This window comes from Mauremys reevesii, linkage group 5 (genome assembly GCF_016161935.1).
Source record: "Mauremys reevesii isolate NIE-2019 linkage group 5, ASM1616193v1, whole genome shotgun sequence".
Classification (NCBI taxonomy): Eukaryota; Metazoa; Chordata; order Testudines; family Geoemydidae; genus Mauremys; species Mauremys reevesii.
In genome coordinates, this window is record NC_052627.1 from 61,401,348 (window position 1) to 61,425,360 (window position 24,013).

At 39.0% G+C, this 24,013-nt stretch overlaps 1 protein-coding gene across 2 annotated transcripts in view; it reads left to right on the top strand.

The window, feature by feature from the left end:
• Positions 1–24,013, top strand: part of GUCY1B1 (guanylate cyclase 1 soluble subunit beta 1) — a 60,464-nt gene that overhangs the window by 31,729 nt on the left and 4,722 nt on the right. For both annotated transcript variants that reach the window (XM_039542385.1, XM_039542386.1), the window contains 7 exons: positions 4,840–5,037; positions 13,451–13,681; positions 14,968–15,084; positions 16,188–16,321; positions 17,227–17,424; positions 20,912–21,149; positions 21,598–21,738. In XM_039542385.1, the coding sequence (XP_039398319.1) occupies positions 4,840–5,037; positions 13,451–13,681; positions 14,968–15,084; positions 16,188–16,321; positions 17,227–17,424; positions 20,912–21,149; positions 21,598–21,738 (1,257 nt within the window). The remainder of the gene's footprint in view (positions 1–4,839; positions 5,038–13,450; positions 13,682–14,967; positions 15,085–16,187; positions 16,322–17,226; positions 17,425–20,911; positions 21,150–21,597; positions 21,739–24,013) is intronic.

Consider the following 24,013-nt stretch of genomic DNA (forward strand, 5'->3'; position numbering starts at 1 on the left):
AAATGAAAATCCATTTTGCATCATTAGAGTGGAGCAAACCTAGTCAGCTCTAGAGGAGCTGATCCAGGTGTGGGGTAAAAGTGATTTTTTTGCTTTCAAGGAAATTTTTCACATGCAAACAGTTTGGGTTTTGAATTTCAAATTCAGAATGTACAGAGCTCTCAGTGAGAAACAGATACTCTAATAAGTTTAAAGCACATGGACTGATTCAGACATTGGGAAGATTTTCAAATGCATAAATTATTATTACAATTGACTTTCAATGGGAGTTGGACACCTAACTGCCATCTGTGCCTTTGGAAATCTCATCCACAGTAAAGAAGTGAAAAGAGTGTAATGCATAGTTTGTTGTTTATTTTTCTTCCTGATTTAAGGGCTCTCTGAATACAGTTATTCAGTTGCTTGTGCATACATCTGGATGCCTTCACTGAGACCTAGATCACACCAGGACCTCCCCAGACCCTGGCAGTACCTCTTTAACCTGACCACTTGGGAGCCTGACTGGATCTCTGTACATTCCCAGCATAGGGCACCACATACAATTTACACCATGGAGAGATGCTGTCAAAACCTCTTTTTCAAACAGTTCATTATTCTAACTTGCAGAACAACCTCCATCAATAATTTTGTACTCGAGTTGAGTACACAAGCTGCACCCAGCACAGGCCTATAGGAATATGCAGCCTTCAGCAGAACATTATACTACCAGTCTGCATTGCCTGGGTGAGCAAGATTTGATAGGGTAGAAACAGACCAAATTAAAATCCATGGCTGACTTGTTCCTTCCTCATCTTGGGAACAGACTAATGGGCAAGCTGTCCTTCCCCTTTCCATTCTTCACCAGATGAGAAAATTGAAGGTAAGATTGTAATGCAAGAAAATCTCAGTAGTAACATTACATTTGTATTCTTGTAACTTTAACATTTGAGACTGTCATTTGTTGGAATTCCAGTTTGAACAGATGACATTGGCCGTTTGCACTTCTGTAAATATAAACAGGAAGAATATATTAAGTATTTGCACTGACAACATGAGGTTGGTTTTTGTAGCTGCAGTTATGAAGCTCAGTTCCAGTTATCCATGATTTATTGTTACTGCTCTTAGAAGTCATGTGAGTAGATGATCCTAATTATTATTTGTATAACAAAAGTGCTCATAAACCACAATACAGATGGGGGTCCATTGTGCTGAGCTCTGTAGAAACACATAATAAAAGACCATCTCAATACTTAGATCTAAATTACAATCTATACTGAGCCCACAATGTAACAAACAATCAAAAGTTTTTGGTTTTTAAACCCTGTGAAAATAATCTTGACTATTATATTTCCTGTTCCTTGGAACCAGTCTTGAAGGAGATTGTTTATAGGAAATCCACAGACATATAAAGACATATAAGGAGAGCAGGGGCGGCTCTAGGAATTTGGCTGCCCCAAGCACGGCAGCATGCCGCAGGGGGTGCGCTGCCGGTCGCCGGTCCCGTGGCTCCGGGGGACCTCTTGCAGACGTGCCTGCGGAGGGTGCGCTGGTCCCGCGGCTCCGGTGGAGCATCCGCAGGCATGCCTGTGGGAGGTCCACCTGAGCCGCGGGACCAGCGAACCCTCCGCAGTCATGCCTCTGGGAGGTCCGCTGGTCCCGCGGCTCCGGTGGACCTCCCGCAGGCATGACTGTGGAAGGTCTGCCGGAGTCGCCTGCCACCCTCCCGGCAAAATGCCGCCCCAAGCGCGCGCTTGGTGCACTGGGGTCTGGAGCCGGCCCTGAAGGAGAGGCACATTTAAATAAACTACAAAAGGGCAATACTTAGACTTAAATTAAGTATTTTCCCTCACTGTACAACGTGGTCCTGAAAAAATTGCTAGTCATGTTAAATTAAAAGAGAATATGGCAAAAGAGGCAGCATGAAGAGAGATGCAACCTAAGAACTCCCAAATGTGCTTTTATGTTAAAAACTACCTAAAGAAAATCAATCAGACTCATAAGTAGTGGTTGATACCAGATCCTTCAGGGAATTGTTTAGTTGTCTATTGAATTAATTTTAAAAGCAGTGCAGTACAGTAAATCTATATTTTATTTTTCTTCACTGAAAGTATCCACATACATAATATAGCACATAAATACCCAAGCAGCTTTACTGTGAGTTTGGAAGGCAATCACACTCAGATAGTTTGTTGGTTTGCAATTTGATTTATGATTATTGGTCCAGATTCTCTCCTGCCCTGAGATCCATTTGTCAGAGAAGAAAGGCATCATCAGAGATCTGATTACAGTTCTCTGATTTGAAAACTGTACCCCTCCCCCCCCCCCCGCCCTGACATAAATTACAGCAGCCTGGTAGCCGGAAACTGGCCTATTACTGTAAGTGTTTTGGTAGCTCTACCAATGCAAAATTTACAAGGCCCCATTGTGCCAAGCACCGTACACACACACACACACAAAGGTGTCCCATCTCCAATAGAATTTACAATCTTAACGTATGCTGAGAGACACTAATACATTCAGCAAACAAGACTATAGTGTTGGAGGAGAGGATGACAAAATAATAGTGAAATTACCAACTGTCTAGCCCATAGGAATTGATCTCCATGCAAACAGTATATTGATATGTGCAAGGCTGACCAAATATAACATAACTTTACAAAATATGCGTGAAATATTCGCAAGAAGATCTGCAAAGTTTAATAAAGTTTAAGAGCATCAGGAAAAGGAATTATGTTGATTTCAACAGGACTAGTGGCTGAGTGAATTGTGAGTAAGGGTATTGGAATTTGGTGCTTAATATTTTATAGAAAAGCAGTACTTGGCATACATTTTATGCCCCTTTCCATAATATTGGACTCAAACTCCTTTTGAGACTGTTCAAGTGTGGATGACTCTGTGTATAGGAAGATGACTCTTCTTTTCTGAGTCTCTTCTTAATAGACATCTTCCAAAAGGTCTACATACTGAAGCTGCTCCTGGGGAGCACATACTGGAACAGCAGCTCAGCACCCTTTCAGGCAGTCCACAGTGTACTTCCCCTCTGTGCACCTGGCTATCTCTCTAGCTCTGCTCTCACTCACACTCTTTCAAACCACTACAGATCTGGTCTCCACCTCCCAAGAGGAATGTTCCTGGTCTCTGCAAAGATCTGCAAGGGGTTGAATCCATGTATCTTCTTCTCCCTTGTATTCCCACTAACGGCTGGACTCTGTTGAGCTCACAGATTTTTGCCTCTTAAGTTTTAATTTGATGTAGTGATACATCAATGCAATAAAAATACAAATATATAACAAACTAAAAAAAGTGAAGGAGGATGTTCCAGGATGCATGCATCCCAAGGAATTCATTTATAAGAGACTCATTTCCTTTGGAGGCCTCCCAAGAAAAGTAGCAGCTGTTCACGCCACCTTCACAACTTTGAAGATCTACAGATGTTAAGAAAAGGGAGATGATCCAACCTGCACATTTAAAACATCTTCATTGTACCTCTCCCTGACCTGGCAAAAATCACAAAACAATCCCCAGTATTACAAAGTGTTAAAGGGGGCGGGGAGTGGGGGAAGAGGAGGGGATGTGGTGTCATACTAAGGACCCGGTAAGTGAAGAGGGTAAATAATCTTGAGAAATGTATTGATAGATGATTACCTGGGTTGTGACGCTATTCAGCCAGTCTGATTGTCCTTCTATCTAAGCCATTACACCGCAAATAGTAAAATGAAGTCATCGTAATGACTCCATAGTTAAGGTTGTAGCTGGCATAATATTCTAAGTCTGATTCTGATCCTATTTTCCCATCTAACTTCCTCATAAAATCTACTTTCCAGTTTCTCAAGCATATTTCCTATCCAGAGAAGAATTTACTTTTGCCAGAGTTTGAGATTAATCAGACATGTCTGGGACATATGGAGAGTTTGAAAAAGTGGAGTTGTTTTGGGTTTTTTAAAGGTCTCACTTTTTAAAAATGCTTGGTTTCAGCTATGACCTGATCTAGAAACTCTATTTTGGGTTCATTCACTTGTTCTCAATGAGATCATGTGACTGAGCATTTTTAGGAAATGTGGTAGGTTAATTTTAAAGATGTTAGCTATCCAACTGGAAACTTTGAAAACTCTTGTCAGGTTCTGGCAGAGCTTATAAACTTGTGTTAATGTTTGAAATGGCATTACTAGCTTAATGTTTAATTTAAAACAGTAAGAAAGGCTGTTGTTGTTTTTTTCACATGCAAGTGCCTAAAGTTAGACTCCTAAATCAATATAGAAACAACTGGCTTACCAGCTGTAGGCTATTTGGTTACAGCTGCTCTTTAAAAGATAGATTACAAGCAGCAGAGTTCTTGGAGGGAGGGAAGAGATAAAGATGGGTAGGTAAGAGAGGGAAAGGGATATCCTAGCCACTCCCGCATCCATTTGGAAAACTAACCCTGCCATGAAAATAAAAATGTTTCCATCTATTGTGCAAACATAGTACAGTCCAGGAATTCACTCTTTCTCTCTCAAACAACTTTTACTGGTGTTATTTTCAGTGCCAGTCATAGGCCAGACTCATTGTCAGGTGTGTGGGCCCCCAGCAGTGGTCCCCCTCACCACTCCTGGAGTGGCAAGACAGCAAAGCAACGTGCCTGGAAGCCCTGCAAAGCAGGTCTGGAACTGGCTGACCCAAACCCACAAGTGATTGTGGCAGTTGTGGACAGGGTGGGGCCAGACTACCCAGGAAATATACCAAATCAGTAACTTATATATACAATATGTAGCTTAGGTCTTTAAAACAGCTACTTAAATTACTTACATTCTCAAATAGATGATTTGCAACATGCATGAACTCTATTCTGATGTGTTTGTGTGTTTTTAATTATCCCTGTAGAACTTGGATGCTCTGCATGACCATCTTGCTACTATTTATCCGGGTATGCGTGCCCCTTCCTTTAGGTGCACTGATGCAGAAAAAGGGAAAGGACTCATTCTGCATTATTATTCAGAGAGAGAAGGACTCCAGGATATTGTCATTGGAATCATCAAAACAGTAGCTCAGCAGATCCATGGTACAGAAATAGACATGAAGGTAATGTTTCCTTGTATGTTCTGATTGAAAGTTGATGTCATTCATAAAATTGAAAGAGCTGTATGATATAATGAAAAACAATATTTTTTTATACATTCATACTTTCCACAGAGGTTTTGCGTACTGAAAAATCTCTCCATTACCCCCCATGTTAACCCGATACCTTCAAGGTCATATACTGCCCTCACCTGCCTTTGCCCTGACCACACCCCTGTACTGGCCACAGAGAAGGAGAATGGCATAGGAGCCACTATACCAATTCACATCTCCCTAGACTGGTAGGATCCTCCAATGGCTATATCTGATAATTTTAGGGCTGCTTTGCACCACCAGAACACCACAAACTGGTCACAGCACAACCCAGGATCTGGGCCAAGAAATGAAGATTAGCATGTCCAGTTGAAACTGCAGAGATAATTTTGCATTGGTAGAATGTAAATTTTGCATTGGTAGAATGTAAATCCAGCTTACTATTTGGCCAGGATACCATAGGAAACACACTTATTCTTACACAAAGTGCCATGGAATCTTTAATGGCAATAAGTGTTCAAGACCTTTCTCTCTCTCTCTTTTTAAATCTTCCTTATGTGAAAGATTGCAACTATAACAGCAGGCGCATCCTTTATTACCACATTGGAACACTGATTCAGTACTGACTCAGGAGTGCCACCTACTGACTCACTAGCACCATTCACGTTTTCCCTGGAAATCTGTCATCCTGGTGCTGATCAGCCCAGTGTTAATTTGCATATAGTCCAGATGGCTAATAGCTCAGGGCAACATCCAGTAATCCAAAGAAAGAGAAAAGGGATACAAAGATTATGTTCCATATTATTTTTCCATTTTCATTTCTTTTCTTTTTGCCTAGTTCATGTTCTCTGAGCACTTATGCACTTTATTTGAGGCATTTTCATATATGTTCTAGATTACGTCACTTCACCAAATTTGGTGTCATACTCTAAGCAGCCTATGAGAAAGGTGGCAAGTTCTTTTACTTCCTGTCTTTGAGTGGACGGGGTAAAAGTTTCAGAAGTGCCTAAGTGACTTAGGAGCCTGTCTCAATTTTAGAAATGACTTAGACACTTAGAAGCCTAAGTCCTATTGACCTTGATGATGAGACTTAGGCCAGGTCTACATGAAAAAGTTAGGTAAACTCAGCCATGTCACTCAGGGATATTGGAAGTCTACACCCGTGAGTGATGGAATTAAACTGACCTATCCCCTGGTGGAAACAGTGCTAGGTCAATGGAAGGATTCTTCTGTCAACCTAACTGTCATCTCTCAGAGAGGTGGGTTAACTACAGTGACAGGAGAACCCCTCCCATCTCTGTAGTAAGTAAGTAAGTAAGTACAGATAAGAAGCCAATGCAGATAACGTGGCACAGGTGTAATGTGTTCACTGAAAGATGCATTGCTAAGCAATAAGCATTTACATTCTGCCCACACCATGCATGTTACAGTAATTCAATCTTGAGGTGACAAATGCATAGTCACTGTATAGTAATCCACATACAAAAGGAAAATTCAGTGTTGTCCAAAATGAGTCACAGACAGCTAACTAAGAAAAACCCCAGTTTTCATTGTCCTGCTTCTATGAAATGCAGGCATAGAGTTGAGCTCCATCTGCATACTCATGGCACCAGGGCTTGACCACTAAATGTCTCAATTACACATGGAACAGGAAAGGTGATGGAAGAGAGAGACCAGTACAACCCTCTGACTTCTCAGAATGAAAGGATTGAAACTACTATAAGTAATTCCAGTTCACTGGGTTGTCTACAAAACATGGTAGTCAGTGGTATTTAAGGCAACTAATAGATCTAAAACCATCAACATGGGTGTCTGATCATCTTCCATCATCAGAAGATCATGAACCAATGTCTCCAGTCCATGTAACTGTTTCAGTACTGTAGTACATTTTTCATTACATAACCTTTAGCAACAGCAGGATTTTAGGGACAGAGTCTACAGTTCATTTCACAACCAGATAGTCATAGCAGCGAACTAAGGAGCATTTTCAGAAGTGTCCTTAATAATAAGTACATATACACCTGGGAATGGTTTAAATTGCCTCAGCTAAAATTTTGAGTGAGAGCTGCCACTGCAGAAAGACCTCCATGCAGGAATAATATCCCACTCCAAAAGCAATGCCCCAAATCCTTCAAACAGCACAAAACAATGCAGCCCATGACTCCTATCATATTCCTTGATTGAGACTACTCTCCAAGGAAAAGCTGCATTGGCCACAATGTTCACAAATCTCTACAGAATAAGATGGGTCTCTTATGTGATTGGGCAGGCAGGGAGGAGAGGTGTTAGATTTTCTTTGCAACCAGAAGGCTTAGAATCTTGAATCTTTTTTTAAATAAATGAAAGCTTAGATTCTCAATCACTATTTGTGGTGACGGATGGATTGTCCTCAAATTCCATAGCTGTGGACCCTCAGAAAACACAGAACTCTGGTCAAAGTAAACCACCAGACAGAATCTAATCGCTTAGTCAAACAAAAACATTTATATTGAAGATCACCAAAAATTTGCTATGGATCTCATAGAAACTGTTAATGTGTGTGTGACCTGGATGAGCAATGTCCTTCTGATATAAACAGAACTCTGCATGGAAAATCTCATGGAAAAACAGACTGAATACTATGCATTATCTTTTATTGTTTCAACCAACAGATTTGTTTAAGCATGAATGTAATACTTTTGAAATATAAGGCAAACCCTTCATCTGTTGGGCTAAACAAACTTTGGGTTTCAGTCTTGTCCTTGCAAATGAATGGCAAATACCCAAGAACGCCGGAAACATCAGGCCCCATAATGAAGCCCCTATTGAATTCTTATACAGTCCTTACTCAAGAAAAAATCTAACTGAAGTCTATTGGGGAAAGCCTATACAGCATAAGGGGTGACAGAATGGGAAAATGACAGCAACACCCTCACTGATCCATTGAAAAGAGAATTTATGATTGTCAAGTAAAGCTCAACAGTGAAAATCTGCCCAGTATAAATGGAAACTTGAATGTTACTTTTCATTTAGCTAAGCAGGGACATATTCTGAAGATACATTTTGTTGCAAAGCCTAGGAGGGAGAACCAGCTAGATATTCTCTTTGAAACCTGAAATTTGATTTGTCTTGATTTTAACTGCAGTTACCATAGTGATTGAGCTCTTATACATGTCAGGTTGATGTCACTCACCAATTAAGACCACACAGGGAAACAAGAAGAATTAAACTTGACTCATGGCTTTGTCACTGATGCTGCTGATCTTTCAATTACCAAGTTTAGACAGCATCTTCTTTGGAAAGAAGATTTGGCCCAGTTTGTTTTGACTAAATTTACCTGGGTGAAACTGAATGGAGAATTTACATGAATGTTTAAATACCCAGACATTTAATTTAAAAAAGCACACATGTAAGAGGTCATGTTACTTGCAGTAAAGGTTAATAGAACTTAACTGGTATGAAATTGATAGGGTTGTACAGAAATTACTATAAATACTTGTACAATTTAACAGAGAATACGATCCCTTCTATGTGTTTTGCATCATCCTATAGAATTCTGTTGTGGTAATATAATATTTCATTAAATTCTTTAGGACCGTTTAAAATCAACACACAGGTTATAATTTTCTATTAAATTCTATAAGGGGATTTCATAACAATACCTAACCTGGTCACCAGTTTTAACAGGCAGCTGAATACGCTCTCATCTAGAATGTGGTCCAGAGTGCGTTGAAATTAGTGGAAAGACTCTCAGTGACTTCAGAGGGCTTTGGCTCAGGCATTTAATTATCTTGTTTGTTTCTCACATTTCTTATGTATTCAGTGATGGAGTTGTTCCCTCTTTCCATACATGTTTTCTGTATTGGAATTATTAGAAGAGTCGCAGTTGCCTTTCACAGTTCTGCCTGTAAAGTGCTCACTTCAAAGCCCATATTCTGCATTGTTTCTGACTGCATCTTTGTGCTGCTGTTGACATATCTGCATTCTGTAAAGGTTAGGAGAGTAGCACAGCACTCACATACAATAGCAGGCTGCCTTTATCAAACTGTGAAAGCTTGCTGTGTCTGTGTAGGGTCACATCTCACCCTGGCTAGATGGATTGTGATATATGAGAAATATACAGTAGTTCTGGCACCTCCTTCTATATGATAGGACTTTGGAAATTAGCATTTGCTCTCACCCACACTCTTTAATTCCTATGCTGATGCAGAGGCTGGGGTGGATGGTGAAATTGCCTCATTGAGATGGTTAGTGTGAAAAGCTAAAAATAGATTGCCAAATGCTAGTATTATTTTATGGGGTTTTTTATATGGAACCCTAACCTTTATTGGTTGATTAGTTTTCTGTGCCTCTCTTGTTATCAATAAGAAAAGATGAGAACTTGTAAAGAGGTTCAGCATGACAGCAGAGAACTAGGGAGACTATCAAGTACAGTACTATCAAGACCACAAGTACTCCTGTTCTTTTTGCGGATACAGACTAATACGGCTGCTACTCTGAAACGTATCATGAGGTGATATTAATGGAGTTGGAAGATGTAATATTTGACATGGAAATTTCCTTAGAATATGAGATTTTTAAAATAATTTCTAAAACTTTTTTTTTTTTCAAATGGAAAAGCTTTTAATCCAAGCTATACAATTTTTTTGCAGTTGTGGTAAATGAGATTTCTTAGAAGTGGGATCCAAACTCTGGTCTTTAATCCCACAAAAGTCACTGATGGAAATGATATTCTGGAAGGCCTAGTTTAATAATGGTGATACATCCATGGATTTTGGAAGAGGTTAAATTGTTAATTTCTAGAGGCCCAGTTGTCCCTATTGACAAAAAACAAAACAAAACATTTTATTGGCAAGAGAGAGCCTCCCTTCCCTTCAAAACCACCAGTACTATCTAACTACAGTATGACTACAACCTCATTCCTTCTCTCAAATATAGGGTAATGGTCTCTTGGAAGTTGAAGGGATGGGGTCACTTAAGCTTTGTATTCACAAGAAATACAGGTCTAAGCCACACTGGTGCTTGGACAAATCCACTGATTTTTTTTCCCTTCATGTGGCCACAAGTAATTTCCGACCCCGCATATATACTCTTGGCTCTCCAACTGCGACTACTCGCTGCAACACCTTCCATTGTAGAGCTGGAGTTACACTTTGGTAATGCACATAGAGAACAGCATCAGGCTTTAGGAAACCAAGGAAACAGACAAAGGGAGTTAATAGCATATTTTACTGGACTGCAAAGAGGAAGGATGGGCCTGTGTTTAATGCACAAGACTGGGAGTCCAAAGGACTGCCACACTCTGTCACTGTGACACTCAGCTTTCCTCTGTGTAAAATGGAGACTAATTATATCAGTGCTTTCAAATATATTTTGGAGCTTAATTATCTGATGTCTGTAAAGCATTTTGAGATCCTGACCTCCCGATGCCATAGAAGCACAAAGTATTGTTGTATTGTTTCCCCTTGCAAAAATGGGAACCAAACTTTGGTAACATCCCTCACTGTGTGCATATTACTGCTAACACATGAGTTAGACCATTCACAGAGGGGAAAAGACCTCTTAATAGCCACATATTTTAGCGATTACATTTCTTTGTGCATAATAATTTGTGCCCATATATTTCTGGAAACGTTTTAGAACAACTCTAGGATATAGCTCCCCACCTCTGTGTTTTGATCTTGTCTGTTGTGAGACTTTTGGTCTGGAATAAAAAAAAAGGATATTCAAGACATTCTTAAATCCATGTTTTTGGATAGTTAACTGGATTTTCTGAACACTTGAATAAGAATGCCTTCTCTGCCCTGATTTACATCCCATTGAAATCTATAGGATTCCTCAGGGTATAAGGGCCTGAAACAAAGTTCACTGAAGTCTATGGAAAGTCTCACTTGGATTAGGCCTGAAGTGAGGATAGAACTGAGCCTAATATGTTCCAATATGTTGCTGCTAAACAATACTGCATAAACAGAATTATTCTGTTCTACCCATTAAATCTGATTAATCTGATAAATTTGTACACACTTGATAAATTATGATATTTCATTATGCATCAACTTTAATTATACCATGATATATGACTCTCCTAGTAAACAAAATTAGCCCTATTAATTTCATTATTTCAAGGAACTTTGAGTAAGATTGTTAGAGTAAAGTAAGATGATATGTTCAAGATAGTAATATGAGATTAAACCGATAGAACATATGAAAGGATGCTGGTTTTTAAATATTACACATTAACAGCTGTGGTTTGGAGAAGATGCTTTTAGTTTTAACTATAGGGCCTGATCCTGTAACCCTTATTGCTTTCATGAGTAATGATTGCAAATTCAGGGTCCTTAGTTTGCATACAGTCATGCCCATTGAAACAGCTAGAAGATTGCCTAATTTTTTTTCCTTTGTTGTGATCAGTAACACACTAGATATTTGCCCAGCTCTGAGCAGACATGCAAAAGTTAAAGACTAGTCTTAATAATCAATGGAGCAACCTGCATATGTGAAAAATGCCACTCCCCTGCCACAACGGGTGGGGAACTTGATGGTCTTGGCAGTGAAGGGGGACAATCCCAGCAACAAAGGAGGGAGACGCTCACTAAGGGACAGTATGTAGCTTCTCACCCCAGGAGTCTCTAGGCCAGCTGACTGGGCAGAGAGAGGTACCGGAGAGAGGTGCTGACTGGACAGCATTCCCCATCTCCCAGGATTTAACCCAGTGTGGAAGCCATGTGGAACCTCTCTTAACTCTGTTCCAGCAGTCAAACTCAATTCACCGAACTAGGAATGGGAATCCATCCTGACAGATGCTGTGGGTATAGCTAATTGCCTGTTTGGGGGCCATGAAGAAATTTTTCTCCCATGGGCCAATTGGTAGAGGACCAGGGAGGGATTTTTTTTGGTTTGGTTGGGTTTTTTTTTTTACCTTCCTTGCCACACCTTCAAGCCACAGAGGGTTAAATAGGAATGCACATAGTACCTAGCTGAGGTACTGGGAAGGAGTTTATTCATTGCAACTTGTGGCCACATTTCCAGTGCAGTTAGGAGAATGTACAGTTCCCAGAGGTAAAAGACTTTGCAATGGGCCTAGCGATCATGGGATAGGGTGAGACCTTGTGGCTTTCCCGAGCTGAAGTCCCCACTCTGCTGCACCGTGGCCCTCAGTGCAGGGAAGGTATTAGGACTCAGAGAGAGCTGAGTCCCAAGGGTAAGCTAGGGAGAGTCACCCTCGGTTATGGGTTGTATGGTTAGGAGCCCTGTAACCTCTGCACTGGAACCAATTAAATGTCTGGTATTAAAGAGTATGGATGATGGGCAGGAAGCGCCCCTCCCCTATGTTAAAGTTTAATAAAAGTTGTGGCCGGCTGCTTAATTCCATGCATCTGTCTGTCCTCATTTCACTTCTGTGTCTGCATCAATAAACACATTCTAACACGTCATAACAATTTGTTAAAAAAGAGAACAGTGTATAGTTTGCTCAAGGCTCACACTTGTGTATACTTCGGTTTGCTAAAGCCTCACTCTATAATAACAGATATTGAGTTACAAATGGGAATAGCCTCGTTCTTTTCTTTAGTTTATTTCTACAAAGTGAGGAGTAATGAGGAATTATTTCTTTGTTATAAACCAGCTATTTACTATTGTATTTATGTTCTGCAGACATCATAGACACGATCCACCTTCACTGGTGCAAGTAGGTGCTAATTGCCCCTTTTTGAGCTAGCAGGGCTTGCTCCAACAAGAAGGAATTCTTTCACCCTTGGGGCGGATAGGTGGCTGGTTGCATTGCTGCTTTTTCTTGGAAGTTCAGGGTAGGGCAGTTTCATACTGTATAAGAGCCCCAGGAGTGAAGTCTCCTGAAGCCAAGTGCTGCATGAGCCCATCCTTAGACTAGCCATGCCATGGTCTCTCCCCAGCCAGCACTGCCTACTTTTGGGGATCCATTGACCAGGTGCAGGCTCCCCATAGAAATAAAGATGCAGGTGGCTTAGGCAATGCAAAAGCTTCCAGGGGCACTTTCCCTCACAAGAGGTCCTGTGTTTTGGGCTATACCAGCAGAACCAAGCATACTTCAAGGCTGAGTGTAGCTCCATATTTCCAGGATCTGGAATTGGTGTATACATAGCTATTTAATTTAGAATTTACAGTTCATATTTGTATGGTCTTCAGTTAGTGCCACAAGCAACTGTGCTTGAATAAGGAAATGCTTTTTCTCCATTGATTTGTAGAGACTTTTTAAAACTGGAGATTTCTGTGGGAATACTGTATTTTTGCAAGAACTGGAACTCATTATTTTGATATCTAGGTATTTATTTTCTCTAAATGTGTTCTTGTCTTTGCAACAGAATTCCAATTTTTAACATGTGATAGTGTTTATTGCTACCTGCAATCTTTTTCTTCTTTTGTCCAGGTTATTCAACAGAGAAATGAAGAGTGTGACCACACTCAATTTTTAATTGAAGAGAAGGAGTCTAAGGAAGAGGATTTTTATGAAGACCTTGACAGATTTGAAGAGAATGGTACCCAAGAGTCCCGCATCAGTCCTTACACTTTCTGCAAGGCTTTTCCTTTCCACATAATATTTGACAGAGATCTGGTGGTAACGCAGTGTGGCAATGCTATATACAGAGTCCTTCCACAGGTCAGACTATTGCCTTATGTGAACAGCTGTAAGAAGTGTTTTAGATACTATTTTAATAACAACACTCAAGTGCTGTTATAATTTCTTATTTATTTATGGTATATTGTGATGTGATATAGTCTGCAAGGGTTAATTGTGAAGACATTAAATAGATTTGCAATTGTCTTTCTACATTACAGTACAGTGTTTAATTCCCACCTTAAAATGCAGTTGGACGTTGAAAATAGCACCTTCTTCCGGAACAGGTCTGGCCTCCATGTATTCAGGGGGTCTTACTTTAACAACAAAAAATATTTTATTATTTTTCAGGCTTATTAACATTGTAGAGCTAACATCGCTGCAGTATGACAAAGGTGCTGAATGCTGTTTTACATCAGCAACATCAGTGTTAACTAAGTTCTAATTACCAATTTCTAAGGGCCGATTTCTGACCTCAATATATGCCTATGAAACCCCACTGAACATAGTTGTTCTCACTTAGGATTGGGGGCCCTGTTATACTATGTACTGTGTAAACTCATAGGATAATGTGGTCCCTGCCCTGAAAAACAGACAATCTAATTTAAGACTAGATGAAGCTAGGGAGTGTAGTAAACAATATAAGGGAAGGGGGAGAGGGATGATGAGGATAGTGTTAATCAGATCATGCAGTGACATAGGCACTGTGAATATCTTGATGGTTCTGAATCATTTAAATATTTTTACAATATAGTTAATGTTACTGACCTGTTACCTCACCATTGTGATTTGGTGATTTCCTAGAAATGGCTCTTGAGGAGGAGTTGGAAAGAAGAGAGGTCAGTGGCTTCTCAGATGAGTTCAGGGTGGTTCATTGAACACATGTAACTAGTGACCTACTGAATATGGCCAGCAGAATCTTTATTAAAGGAGATAATAGGTGAGAAAACACAACTTGACTTTTTGACCCTAAGGTGAGTTTGTTAGGGAGGGCAGTTAGAAAAAACAGCTTTTTACTTGTAAAGTGAAGGAATGTTGAGAGATCTCAGACACGGTATGGTGCAGTGCTATTTTTGCAGAGTCACTTTCCAGAATAGAATTGCACTTTAAAATACATAGGCACCACAGCCATGACTTGAAAACCATAGTTTAGTCTCATATTTTATATAAAGAACGTACACCTGCATTCTCTATGTCTCTATTCTCTTCCACCTTGCATTGCATATGAAGTGAAAGAAATACAATCACCGTGTGAATATTTTCTGGTTGTAGAAAAATCCTTTATTTCCTTAGAAAATGAGCTTCTATTTGTCTTGTTTATGTTTTAGCTTCAGCCAGGAAACTGCAATCTATTGTCAGTTTTTTCCTTGGTTCGGCCTCATATTGATATTAGCTTCCATGGGATCCTCTCACATATCAACACTGTCTTTGTATTGAGGAGCAAGGTAACCAAATAACATTCATCTGGCTTTTGAATAAGTAAGTACATTTTACAAAGATAAGAGAAAACTCAGAGGCCCTCAGCAAAAATCTTTTGCACAGTAGTAAGTCCTGAGCCTATTCTGTGTCTTGGGCCAAGAAAAAGCCAGATGCCTGAATTCATATGTGGTTGTTAGGTTGGGCTATAGGTGCAGATACAGGGAGGTACATACTTTTGCACCTATGATACCTTCTTTACAAACAATGATCCTATACAATAATATTACAGAACTGCAGCCTTCCACTAGGAGTAACTGTATAACAGCAAAACCAACAAGGAGTCCTTGTGGCACCTTAGAGACTAACAAATGTATTTGGGCATAAGCTTTCGTGGGCTAGAACCCACTTCATCAGATGCATGGAGTGGAAAAGGCAGGAGCAGGTCTAAATATATGAAAATATGGGAGTTGCCTTACCAAGTGTGAGGTCAGTCTAATGAGACAATTCAGTTAACAGAATACAAAGGGAGGAAAAATAACTTTTGTAGTGGTAATGAGAGTGGCCTATTTTAAACAGAAGACAAGAAAGTGTTAGTAGACGGAAATTAGTATGGGAGAAATTAGATTTAGGTTTTGAAATGACCCAACCACTCCCAGTCTTTATTCAGCCTAATTTGATGGGGTCCAGTTTGCAAATTAATTCCAGTTCTGCAGTTTTGAATTGGAGTCTGTTTTTGTCAGTCTACTGTTTGAAAGTGCATGCATGCAGTCTCAGTGTCAACAAAAACATAATGCAGACAAAAGAAAGAGCACAAGCTAAATATCAAACTGTTTTGAAGAAATCAGAAGAAACTGGGAAGTAGTGGTTGTGCAGGCAAAGAAAGACACTAAAGTAATTGAGATAGGAAACCTTAGAAAAGTTAAAAATACTATAGTTTGGCATGTTCAAGAAACCTGTTCATTTGGTCTTCAGTGTAGCCTGTGCTTCATGGATAGATTCCAGACATCCTGATCTTTCCTCTAGTGAAGGTTTACGTGTGTCTGTTTGCATGTGCACATGCACATGTCTTTGGTGAAGTAACACAGGAATCATTATTGTTATTTAATTATTATCACTTTTTCATTACAAGGAAGGATTGTTGGATGTAGAAAAGTTGGAGTGTGAAGATGAACTAACTGGCACGGAAATCAGCTGCTTACGCCTCAAAGGTCAAATGATCTACTTACCTGAAGCAGACAGCATTCTCTTTCTTTGTTCTCCAAGGTACTTTAAGCAATAAAAGTACTCTATTTGACAATGTGGAATAGCCACCAAATTGCAAGAGTGTCTCTAAATGTGTGGATGACTATAGAAACTCACTGGACCAGATTCTGTTCTAAGTTATAGTGGTGCAAGCCCAGTGATATAAGGGAGTTGCATGTAGAGAACAGAATGTGGTGCATTTATAAAATCATTCATTACAAACATTGGGACATATTATCCCACCTTTTTCTAAGCAGCACACCTCATTAACTGAGTGGTTTTTAATAAGTCATGACATTTGGTTTATGAATTTCATAACCCTAAGAACTAGGAATCAAGTTTCTCGTCTGGCGACGTGCTCAAATAGTAGCTTCAATGCAGTTTTCACAGTGAGATGCAGTGATATTTAAGAATCAGCTGGAAAATTAATTTGGAAAATAAATTATGTAATGGACTCTTGTCATAGCATGACAACTGTCATCTTGATTGTGATAAGGGATTGAACTGAGGACCTTCAGAGCTAAAAGCATAAACCTTTATAGTTTTGCTAAAGGATCAGTCTTAGAGCAGTGAGATAACACATTCATATCCTTTGTGGAGTGGGCACAGGTGAGAGACTAGTAACATGCACTGACCAGCATTGCTATTATGGGGTGGGGGTATTTTAGACATTTATAAAATGCATCAATCAGGGCTCTGTATGCACATGTACAATAAAGACATGGATTAATGCGTACAGTTACAAGGTAGTTGATGGAAGCTACTTGTTTTACCGTACTCCCAATCGTTAATTAAAAGTATTACCTCACTATTTACCCATTTAACCCCAATCCCTGCTACTAATCAATATTTTAAAGGATCTCTTAGGCAAGTTTACTTTAATGTGCATTTCATTTTATAATGAAATTCAATTCTCGATATAACAGTGTAATGAACTTGGATGATTTAACCAGAAGAGGGTTATATCTGAGTGACATTCCGTTGCATGATGCTACCCGTGACCTAGTCCTTTTGGGAGAGCAGTTCAGAGAGGAATACAAGCTGACTCAAGAACTGGAGATCCTCACAGACAGACTTCAGCACACACTAAGAGCACTGGAAGATGAGAAGAAAAAGACAGACACGTAAGAATTAATTCCCAGTTTTAAACTGGAACAAAAACGGCTGGTTATTGTGGAGCCAAGAGAGCACAAACTTTTTTGTCTTTATAATGTTGTATAGTCTGAAGGTTCTCAAACATTAGCTGCAATATAGAATACCACATGCATAGAAAACTGAAAGACTCCTTTCCTTCTTTGCTGTAAAGAGCTAAAAACTAAAGTGAAGCAACAGTCCCCATAGCTTTAGAAATGACCTAAGAGAGTAGTGTTCCAGGAAAACATCTTACTGAGGCTGTGTTAGGCAGAGCTAGTGACAACATGCCAATGATACAGAAATCACTGTATAATTTACTACGTTCCCTGTAAATAAAGAAGATAATTCATAGGGATCAGGCCATTTGAAATAACATTGAGAGAAATAATAAAATATTAAGTAATTATTGATCTACCATATGTAACATTTAATTATGAAAATTTAAATTTGAAAATGACAGAAAACACAATCAGGCTACACGGAATTTGATTTCCTTATTTGAAAACTGTATTACAGTCTAGAGGCAGCCAAAAATAAAAGACTATTTAAAGTCCTGCTATGGTAAGATTCCATGAATTGGCTTTTCTATGCCTTGTGAGAGGTGAACTAGTGCACAGTACATTAAACATGCAAATTATTACTATTACATAATGATCTCTAGACAGAACTAGAGAGAAGACTAGTTACTGGTAAATTAAGTAGCTGGCTCTGAGACAAGCAGGATTTGACTAGTAGTCAAATGTCCTATTTGAAAAATACTCACCAGTGTTGTAGTAGCAGTTTCTCCAGGTCTGTCAGTACCTAATAGGGATGTTGACAATGTCCTGCTGTCAAGTCTGTTGTTCTGTTGCTTATCCTGTAGTGTGGTGGCTGTCACTGCAAATGAGTGGCAAGGAAATGATGAGTTGAAGGAACTGAAAAACAAAGGAAGCTTTAAAAAAACCCTACTTTTTATTTGTTTTGTTTGACTTGTAAAAACACTCTTACCATCAGTGAACAGTAACCTGTTTGGCACCCAATAGGAAAGGCAGCATCAATTATTGCTCTAACATACGTCAGAAAATAGTCCATAACTATATTTAATGCAACAGAAAGGTTGCACAAAAAATCAGAAAATCTAAAAGTTAGGATTCTGGTGACAGTATTCATTGAGCCATGTTGCAAATCCTATGTTTTTTTGGCATCTGTATACAATATTACATTAAAGACATACCTAGCGATAATAGTTTCAAGGTGCACATTAAAATGGGAAACTAGGGATTGAAAATGCTGTATTTGTGTAATGCATAACTTCTGCTGTTAGAAGTGTAGCTTTTGCATTTCTAATTTTTAACTTTGTCCGAACCATTTCTGCAGCAATTTGCGTCTTTTTTTTAAACAAAGAAAACATGTATCTCTTTTAAAATGTTAGCATTTAAATTGTCCCAATTAGGCTTTTACTTTCACCTCTCATTGAGGTGAATAGAGTGTGACAGTGGTATGTTCCTACCTTTGCTGCTTCTCTTCTTTAGCTGGAGACATTTTTCTACAAGACTTGGTTAGCAGGGGCTGCAGCACATCAGTATAAGATCACCTTTTTTAAATGAAAGTTTAAAATTTCCAGTATATTGTGGAATCCATTAAAAACTTCAAAATTTTCTTCATGCCAGGGATTGTCTCCTCTCTCCGGTATCAATACAGTTCTTTGTTTTGATATGGTTTGTTTTTTGGAGGCTTATGCGATTTGAGTTTGTGAGGCATTTAAAATCTCCCTGACCCAAACTTGGCTTGGATCCTGTGATCCGATCTATATGGTCAACCCCCATCCTCACACAGTGTCCCATTGCAGTTAGTGGGACTTCATGCAGGAAGAGGAGGCCACCTGCACAGGGCTTATTGCAGGAGTGGGATCTCTCTGAGCAGCAGTCTGAGAGCATCCGTCCCAATACTCAAAAATGTAATGAGAGAAAACATGCAGTGATATCAAAAAAGGCTTTAATAATATTTAAGTGGATGCATTTTGGACATGCTAAGAGGTGATTTTTCTGTTGCTGCTAACGTGTATTTATAAATTATTCCCTTCCTCACCAAAACCTAGAAAAGCACATACTCTTCAGTAGGGACTTTGGGTCCAATCCTGCCACCTTTGCTTACTTGAATATTCACTTAAGTTTGAGAGATGTTAGTACCATCAGATTGCAAAACAATTCTGCCCAGGATTTTCAGAACAGACTTACAGCAAAAATGACAGAAGTTTGAAACTTAGCATAGAAATAGGACTCAGCCATCCAACCTTTACTTATGAAAGTAGCCCTTGCTCATGTAAGTCGTTCCAGTGAAATCTCTTTTGAATTTGCTGTCCCTGACACCAGAACTCTGCCTCATTCCTTGTACTTGGTGATGGCAAGGACCAAGACACATGATTTCTTGTGTGACATTGCATAAAGGGAGGAAAAACACCTTGCACTTTCTTTCCTTTCCTTTTTCCACACATGCAGAAGGTACCACAATCATACCCATCAGGTGCAAGAGAGTTTAGAATTGTGTAGGGAGATCAGGGGTGTGTTAAAACAGTTTAAGTAATTCCAGTAATTGAGACTAAATGCTTTGATGTATTTAAAATAAAGTAATTTTAGAAAATTCCATCTATTATTCTTTGGGGAAATGCATCCATCCATTATTCTTATCTCTTTTCCTCATCTTTCTCATCCTGTTTATTCCTTTCTTCTTAGCTTTCATGTGTCTCTTAGCCTGTAGTGTTTATTGCAGGCTGTATAACCAATGAGATCTGCCAGAACTTTAAAATGCATAATTTTAGATTGCAAAGTAGTATCATTTTTTCTGAGTTACCATTAGATTTTTTTTGCTAAGCCCTGAATTGTTACTGCTTTGGCAAATTGCTGAGTTTGAGTTCTGTACAGTGGCAGATGAAAAGCTGAAAAGGGGTGAACATGAGGGTAGAATATGGGCATATGTGTATGATTTAGTTTTTAATGTGCATTGCGATGTACAATATACACTGTTTTCTTTTTGTCATATGGACTGTTCGATTTGTTGAAAAAATGTAATAAACCCTAAGGATGAGATACTGCACTTGTGTAAATTGTTGTAAACCCATTGAAATCAGTGGAGCAAACCCAAGTTACACCAGCTGAGGATCTGGCCACATACTTTAGGAATAAGAAAAAGTAGTACCAGGTATCTTTAACAGATTATGTCAAAGGAATTATCAATATATTTCTTGGTAGTTAAGTGGTGGCTTTGACCTATTAGCATGTGTGTTTGTAATGTAATTGCCTTTAACCATATGAACCACACTGATGTATATCAGAGCCTGGTGTTTAAGGAATAGACTCCAGTATAAGCCTCGTACATCACTTAACTGTTGGAAATCATTAATGTATAATAACCCCTCAGGGTCATATTTAAATATTACATTTATTCTCTCTCTCTGTCTCTCTCTCTTTCTCATATCCCTTACTTATTTTACCTGTCTAGATTGCTGTATTCTGTCCTTCCACCATCTGTTGCAAATGAACTAAGACACAAGCGTCCTGTGCCAGCTAAGCGGTATGATAATGTGACCATTCTCTTCAGTGGCATAGTTGGATTCAATGCATTCTGCAGTAAACATGCCTCTGGAGAGGGAGCCATGAAAATTGTTAATCTTTTAAATGACCTTTACACAAGATTTGATATTCTGACTGATTCACGAAGGAATCCGTTTGTTTATAAGGTAAATATGAGATTTTAGGGCATTGCTACTGTGTTGCTATAAGGTAGTGTCATAAAATAAATATAATCTCAGTTCAGTCCATTAACTTTACATGTTTTAACAACTTTGATGTGGATTTAGTCTGCAGTGAAGAAAAGAACACGTCCACTGCTAGTTTTAAGAATATACAGAGTGAAGAACTCTTATTTGGAACTCTGCACATTGAAATAAATGCATGCAATCATTAAAATAAGTACTTTTTGGTAAATAAAGGTAGAATAAGCTGCTAATCAATAGGTAGTGAGCTCTCCAACTAATTTTAAGAAGTTGTATACATGAATCTCCAAGAATGTGTTAGGAATATGGAAAAAGATGAAGGGAAAAGTATTTGAAGTGTCTAGCAATCTTAAAAGAAACACCACAGTAGCTCTAGCTTTCTGAAGCATAATTGCCAAACATGTTTTGATAGGTGGAGACAGTTGGAGACAAGTATATGACAGTGAGTGGTCTACCAGAGCCATGCATTCATCATGCACGATCTATCTGCCACCTGGCATTGGATATGATGGAAATAGCAGGACAGGTTCAAGTAGATGGAGAGCCTGTACAGGTTAGTATTTGTCCAGGATTCAGTAAGGCCTGTTGAATTTTTTTAAAACCCACTACTGAAATACAATAAAACTCAAAGTCCAGTCTTCACAAGTTTTATTATTGCTAGAAGATGAGTGATCTTTTCAGTGATATGAAGAAACAGAAATATGTGTGACATGTATAACCTATGCCCCCAAACTCCCAAAACATAGTTACTGTGTTTACCAATCTTAAGGACCAAATTCTACCCAGAGCCATGTATGTTTGGCTACCATTGATTTCAGTGTGCAAGCTGCAACTGCTCATCTGAGTGCAATATGTATTTGCTTGAAGCACAGAGTATAGAATGATAGTGTTATCTCAACAACCCATTTTGATTCTGGTTCAGAGCCACCAGCCGGCATGGGAAAATCTTTCATTCTAGAGCAATGTATGTTTCCATAGGCATTTGTTGAAGTGAAGAATGGCAGTACTGTGACTACTAGAAGTTACATTTTGAATTAACACAGAATTAGACGTCTTGTAATAATCTCTCATTTTCAGAAAAATAACCTCTGGATAAACAGGCACATTCCCATGTACATGAATGGAGTTGTCCCTGCTTCTGCCAGTAACTTATTAGGTCCTGGGTATTTCACTGTATTTGTGAGTATAGAAGTGGAGAAGGCCTGATTTGATACTCTGCAATAACTGAGAAGTCTTTTAAAGGACTTAGCCCATTCTTCATAGTGAGAAGCATCTTTGCTAATAAGCATCATGTCTGTATGAAACTGAGCCACAAAAACCCTGCTGAACAAATACTATCATTGTAGGGTTCTTTAAGTGTATGTACCATGATTCACTTGTGACCTTTTTATCACTGAATAAAATCATTATATATTAAATGGTTGGGATCCTCCATAAGTAAGAAATCCTGCTGGCTCATGTTCTTGTAGAATTATAAATTTGGAGCCAGTTGTTACAGTATATGAATTGGGCTTTGTTAAAAATGTAGTGAAATAATTGCAAGATTTTCCCAGTTCCAAATTAGTTTGTATATGTACAGGGTTTCATGGAAAGGGACACGTTCTTAATTCTGAGTCAGTGTACCTCATAATTTATATGGAAAAATGTAGGATGGTGCCTTCCACTTAATTCAATAACTGCTTAATTTAATCAAAACAGGAACCAAACTATTTGTTTTTAAAATAATGACTCCCACCCATTCTTTTGATTACTTTAGGCATGAATTATGAATAATTCAATCATCATTTATAGAAAGAGGCCATTTTTCAAGACTCTGTTGAAAGTATTCATGATTTACACCAGTTTTCCTGGGAGTGGAATCATGCCCCTCGTTAGCAAAAATAGCAATTATTCTGAATGGAGCAGAAATAAAGACCTATTTTAACGAGAGGTGGGCTCTCACTCTGGAGAAGCTCTGTTGGATATATGCTCCTGTAATAGAGAATTTGGCCTGATGATTTTACCAAAAAGCTGTGTAATTCAGACATTATTATTAATATTATAAGTACTGCCCTGTGCTATCCAAGATGTGCCGTGCACCTTGGTGATCAGTTGAGGTTAGTTATTAATTTCAGGCAATGGACTTGGTGAAAGGAAAAGGAAGACACTCTATCACCCTTGCAAATGTGTTCACACATGAGATTTTTGAGTTATGTATCTGTGTGCTCAGTTCAGATGACAGTATGCAATATGTTAGACTTAAAAGTTGCTCATTACTCTACATTTTAACTTCAAAATCCTTATGTTCCTTTTTTAAACAAGAATATATGTATATATATATATAAAAGTCAGCTTGTGTCTTGTGTACCTAATATGTAAACCTCTGTGTTTGAAGTCTCCAGGTGGCTTAGGTAACATGCACAATAGCCAAATTCTGCTCTGAGTTACACTCACAACTCATTAAAATCAACGAGTGTATTCTTATGCTCTTCCTTTGGGGGGTGCCACAAAACTCACAGCCTGGGCATGAGACTATGGTGATGTGAAGCCACCTTTGTTTCCTTCCAGTTGTGGGCTGCTACAGAGGGTGAAACGGCACCTGATGTAACTTAGATAGCCCTGGAGGGTTCCTACAGGTGGCAGTGCCACACAGAATCATCCTAACAGCTTCCACTGTGGCTCTTAGTCTCCATTCCCCATCACCAGCACACTTCTGTTCCAGGATTTGTGGAGTGGGCCTCAGAAGAGAGCCTGCAGTCATCGGTATCCTGTGCCAAGATAATTCTTCTCCAGCCGAATCTGCCCTTATACTTTGAAAAAGTGGGCCTGATTTTCCACTGTTGTGCACT